The 4,461-nt window shown below is 43.8% G+C and overlaps 1 protein-coding gene across 1 annotated transcript; it reads left to right on the top strand.

Annotated features, from left to right (window-relative positions):
* The first annotated feature begins 593 nt into the window (after positions 1–593).
* SOSTDC1 (sclerostin domain containing 1) lies at positions 594–4,461 on the top strand. The gene is made up of 2 exons (XM_059844111.1): positions 594–934; positions 3,143–4,461. The coding sequence occupies exons 1-2, from the start codon at positions 730–732 to the stop codon at positions 3,556–3,558; spliced, it is 621 nt and encodes a 206-aa protein (XP_059700094.1). The 5' UTR covers positions 594–729; the 3' UTR covers positions 3,559–4,461.

The following is a 4,461-nucleotide window of genomic DNA, read 5'->3' as shown; positions in this document are numbered from 1 at the left end:
TGAATATGGATATGTTTATAAGAGGGAGCCTAGAGGAGACACTTTTTATGTGTGGTGATACAGAAATACAGACTTATAACTCTGCCCACCAGGGAGAGAATATTCCCCTAAACCAAGTAATTTCCCTTGCAGAACTCCCTGTTGATCAAAGCTGCATAATTTAAAGCATCTAGAGGCAGGTTTAAATTATTCACAATATTTTTAAAAAAATAATTTTGGTATGTTGCAGACAGTATTTGTGTAACTAGCAGTCTTCTGTAAGTTCTATAAATTTTCCATCCATATAGAGCTCATCTCAGTTTGAGAAGAGGGTACATAAAAGAAGTTGGGCAGGAAAGACTCATTCTGTGAGTGCCCGGCATGCAGGGCCATAGGGAATGGCAGGGCAGAGCCGGCAGTCTCTAGGTCTCAGCCTGAATGCTGCTGTGTGCTGGTTCCTAAGAGTTTTCTGATACCCTCAGAAGCCCCAAATAGGAATCCTGCAATTAGTGCATCTAACTCCTCCTTTACTGCAGTCCTCTCTCCTATTGGTGAAAGGTCTTCGCAGCTCATGTAGGGACCCCACCCCTTTTGTGGGTTTTCATTCTGAAGCTATCCACAACTTTACACCTGAATGAATGCCAAACCTCTCTGAATATATAAAGGAAACCTGCAAGAGCAATTTCAGTTACACAGAAGAAGCAGAAGGAAAAGATTTCATCCAGCTTTGTTAGACAGACTAAACCAGCCATGCTTCTGCCTGCCATTCACTTCTACGGCTTTCTCCTGGCTTGCATCTTCACGAGAAGCTACTTGGCTTTCAAGAACGATGCCACAGAGATACTTTATTCTCACGTTGTTAAACCCGCTGCGGCGAGCCCAAGTAGCAACAGCACGTTGAATCAAGCTAGAAACGGAGGCAGGCACTACACCAGCACTGGATCCGACCGTAACAGTGAGTATCCCACCGGCGGCACTTCCACCGCAGCCGTGGGCGGCAGCCCCGCCCGGCCCGGCCCTGGGAGCGGGAGAGGAGCCCCGGCCGGAGCCGCGCATCCCGGGCAGCGCCCCGGCCCCCCCAGCCCGAGCGCGGCGCTCCAGGGAACGGGCGCCTGCGGGAAGCCGGGCCACGGGAGATGCTGCTGGTTCCGCGCCGGGATCTGCCTCGCCAGGCGGCCTCCGAGCCGGCCGCCCTCCCACCCCCGTGCTGGGAAGTCCTGTAGGACCGGCTCTCTCGGGCAGGTTACTTCCTGAGGGAGGTTCATCCAGGAATGCCGGGTTCTATGGCATCTATCCGGCGGAGAAGCGAGATAAAGAAAAAGGAGAGGGAGGCATTTCCAGAGCGCTCGCTTTTTTGACTCACCTCCCACTGCGGGCAGGGGAGGTGTCTGGGCTACTTTTCAAGTGCAATAAAAAACTCTGAATTTTGTTCCCGCTGTTTAGTTTTACTTCCTGCCGTAGCACTTACCCGCTTAACACCTCCAGCAAAAGTAAACAAATCAGCTCGTAATTTACCTATGATCTCTGCTCTAACTTGCCTTTTTTATATCCAGTCTTTTCCTTCTGAGTTTTATGTATATAAGTGGAAACCTGCTGACTTTATCTGTTCCCTACCCTGCACACCTCCTTAAAATGAAAGAAATCCAGATAGAGAAACATACACACACACACACCAACCCGCCCGCAGCAACTTGATAAAAATAGAGTCATCCCTGGAAAGTGAAGGCAACAAGTGACACCGATACCTTTCAGCTAAGCCAGGTGTGTCAGCTTTTATGAATGCTAAAGGGTTTTAATGCACAGGAAACATCTCATCATTATGAGATTACTGGGACAGCCCAGTAGGTATTCATTGTCACTGAGCTGTCACTGGTGAAAAGCTGAGCCGGGGAAGACAGAAAAACAGAAGGAAAGACAAACTCAGATCTGTGACCAGATGCTTCCAGGTACATTCCTGAGTGCAGCTGCAGGAAAGCAAGCTTGAATCTTTTCTGCAAAGCAGGCAGTAGAGCAGCCCTGTCAATATTCCCTGGGATCAGCCTGCAGATTTACAGTCCCCTCTTCCTGCCCACCCTGAGACACAGAGGACAGGGTGAAGCAATCTCAACACAGTGCCTCAGTTCAGAACTTGCTTCCAAAAATCCAAGTAGAAACAGAAGCAGCCTGTAGCTGTGATATGTAGATGTACCTTCAAAGCCTTTTATGATTCATTCTGAAATGTTTCTAGTAATTACTTCTATTTTAAAAGCGTTAGTTAATTGCATTGTGTGTAGAATCTGTGCCGTAATTGTCCTTCGGAAAGAGGGAGAGCACAGACAGTAAAGATTGCTTATTAAAATTAAGCACACTGTGGGCGTTTATTTCAAAGTATAATTACTGAAATAAACAGTTGTGTTTATTGCAGGGTGCAGAGCCGCACATAGAGACGGGTACAAACATGCCTGTGTGAGAAGCTCTGCATGTTGGCTCTGTCAGCTGCCTGAGAGAATTTGCAGAATCCTCTATGTTACATATAATATACAGACTACTACAGTTAAGATGGTGTTCTCTTCAGGGTGAAAGGACTCCTCTGAAATTGTTACTGCTAATCATTCAAACTTCATAGGCAGAACCCCATTCTGTGGTAACTTCAGCTGTTACCACTTTTGCAGTGTCTGCTCAGAGCCGCAGAGTTCATGGGAGAGTTCAGTCCACTGTAACAATGGAATGAGAAGAAACACACTGTTTGAAATTAATTTAAAAGCATTTCAACTGTTTCCAAAGCAGTGTTTTCCCCCTTGCTAATGATCCAACATAATTGTTGTAAACATCACAGAGCAGATTCCCTAGACTGAGAACGAGCAGGAAACATTTCTTCCCTTGGGGCATTTTTTCCCTTCTAAAAGGTATGTCCCTGAGAAGAACTATAGAGAATAAAATTGCCTCTTCCACCACAACTGCTGGAGTGCATGTCATTAGGATGTCTTTATGCTGTGGGATTATCCAGAGATACCATCAGCACTTGAGGCCCTTGTGTTGGGGGACACAACAGTAAAGAGATGTCCTGTAAAGATTACAGCCTGCTTTAACTTCTGCAAAACATACCTGGTTAATGTGAAAATGACTGATTAAAGAAATCACTGCATTCTGAATCTCAGCGTTTCTTGTTCTGTACATTCTGCAGATCGCGTTCAAGTTGGCTGTCGAGAGCTGAGATCCACCAAGTACATCTCAGATGGCCAGTGCACCAGCATTAACCCCCTGAAAGAACTGGTGTGTGCTGGAGAATGCCTCCCTTTGCCACTGCTGCCCAACTGGATTGGAGGAGGTTACGGAACCAAGTACTGGAGCAGGCGGAGCTCGCAGGAGTGGAGATGTGTCAACGACAAAACTCGCACTCAGAGGATCCAGCTTCAGTGCCAGGATGGAAGTATAAGAACCTACAAAATAACTGTGGTCACGGCCTGCAAGTGCAAGCGATACACCAGGCAGCACAATGAGTCCAGCCACAACTTCGAGGGAACCTCTCAAGCAAAACCCATTCAGCACCACAAAGAAAGGAAAAGAGCCAGTAAATCCAGCAAGCATAGTACAAGTTAGAAGTCAAACGTCTTCTGCTCTCTCATCTCCCTCTCCTTGTGCCAAAATTGAACTCACCTGTAACCATTTGCTTTACCATTCTGACTGCTTAAAGACAAGTCTGCCATTGCTGTGTTCTCAGTTGATGCTACATGCTTATTGCTTTGACCAAAATCAAAAGGGGCATTCTCAGCATATGGACTTTTTGGGTGATTTTCCAAATGCTCAAGATGGGGAATAATACAAGCCTTCCAAAACCACACTATAAACTTTTACAATTTCTCCAGCCATGGAAGCAAAGAAAATTTGCCAAGAGTATTCACTGAAGTCAATTTTGTAAAATGATGCTTTGTTGTGTGTTTTCCTGAGAACATTTATCACATCTATTGCCTTTTATATCATGTTTTATGATCTTCTGACAACAGCTTAAAATACAACACCTTGTATCTGCTTTCAGATTAATTCTAAAAAAAAGTGCTTTGCATGCTCACCTTTCTCTTATCTCAGTATACCAAAAATTAAAATATGCATGGCAGCAATCAAAAAGTAAAGCTGAACAAACTATTTATTTGTTGTTGTAATTATTTAATGAGCTTTTATGTGTATTTCCCTTCAAAATTTCCTTATGTTTATAGCTTTTCATATGTATCAAAGTATTTTCCTATGATTTGGGGCTGGATTAGAACATACATTTTGTAGATAATGTAAAATAGACATTTTAGCATTTAGGTATATATATTTTAATTTTGAACATTCATAGACTTAGGTGTCATTTTGACATAACAACATAAAAACTGTATTTTTCATTCTTCATCTTGTATTATTTTTGTTTAAAAAGTGTGCAATCAAAAGACAGATATGACTTCCTTTCAAATTAATTGGTTTCTGTTTTTTTTTTACAAAAATAAACACTGCTAAAAATTA

Source organism: Haemorhous mexicanus, chromosome 1 (assembly GCF_027477595.1).
Source record: "Haemorhous mexicanus isolate bHaeMex1 chromosome 1, bHaeMex1.pri, whole genome shotgun sequence".
NCBI classification, from domain to species: domain Eukaryota; kingdom Metazoa; phylum Chordata; class Aves; order Passeriformes; family Fringillidae; genus Haemorhous; species Haemorhous mexicanus.
The sequence above is the reverse complement of the archived record's forward strand: the minus strand, read 5'-3'. Positions and strand labels throughout refer to the sequence as shown.

Bases quoted from the DNA above. Each gene is read 5' to 3' on its own strand.
- SOSTDC1 (XM_059844111.1), top strand. From the start codon at position 730: ATGCTTCTGCCTGCCATTCACTTCTACGGCTTTCTCCTGGCTTGCATC. The intron at 935-3,142 runs GTGAGTATCCCA...TACATTCTGCAG, and splicing joins CACTGGATCCGACCGTAACA to ATCGCGTTCAAGTTGGCTGT.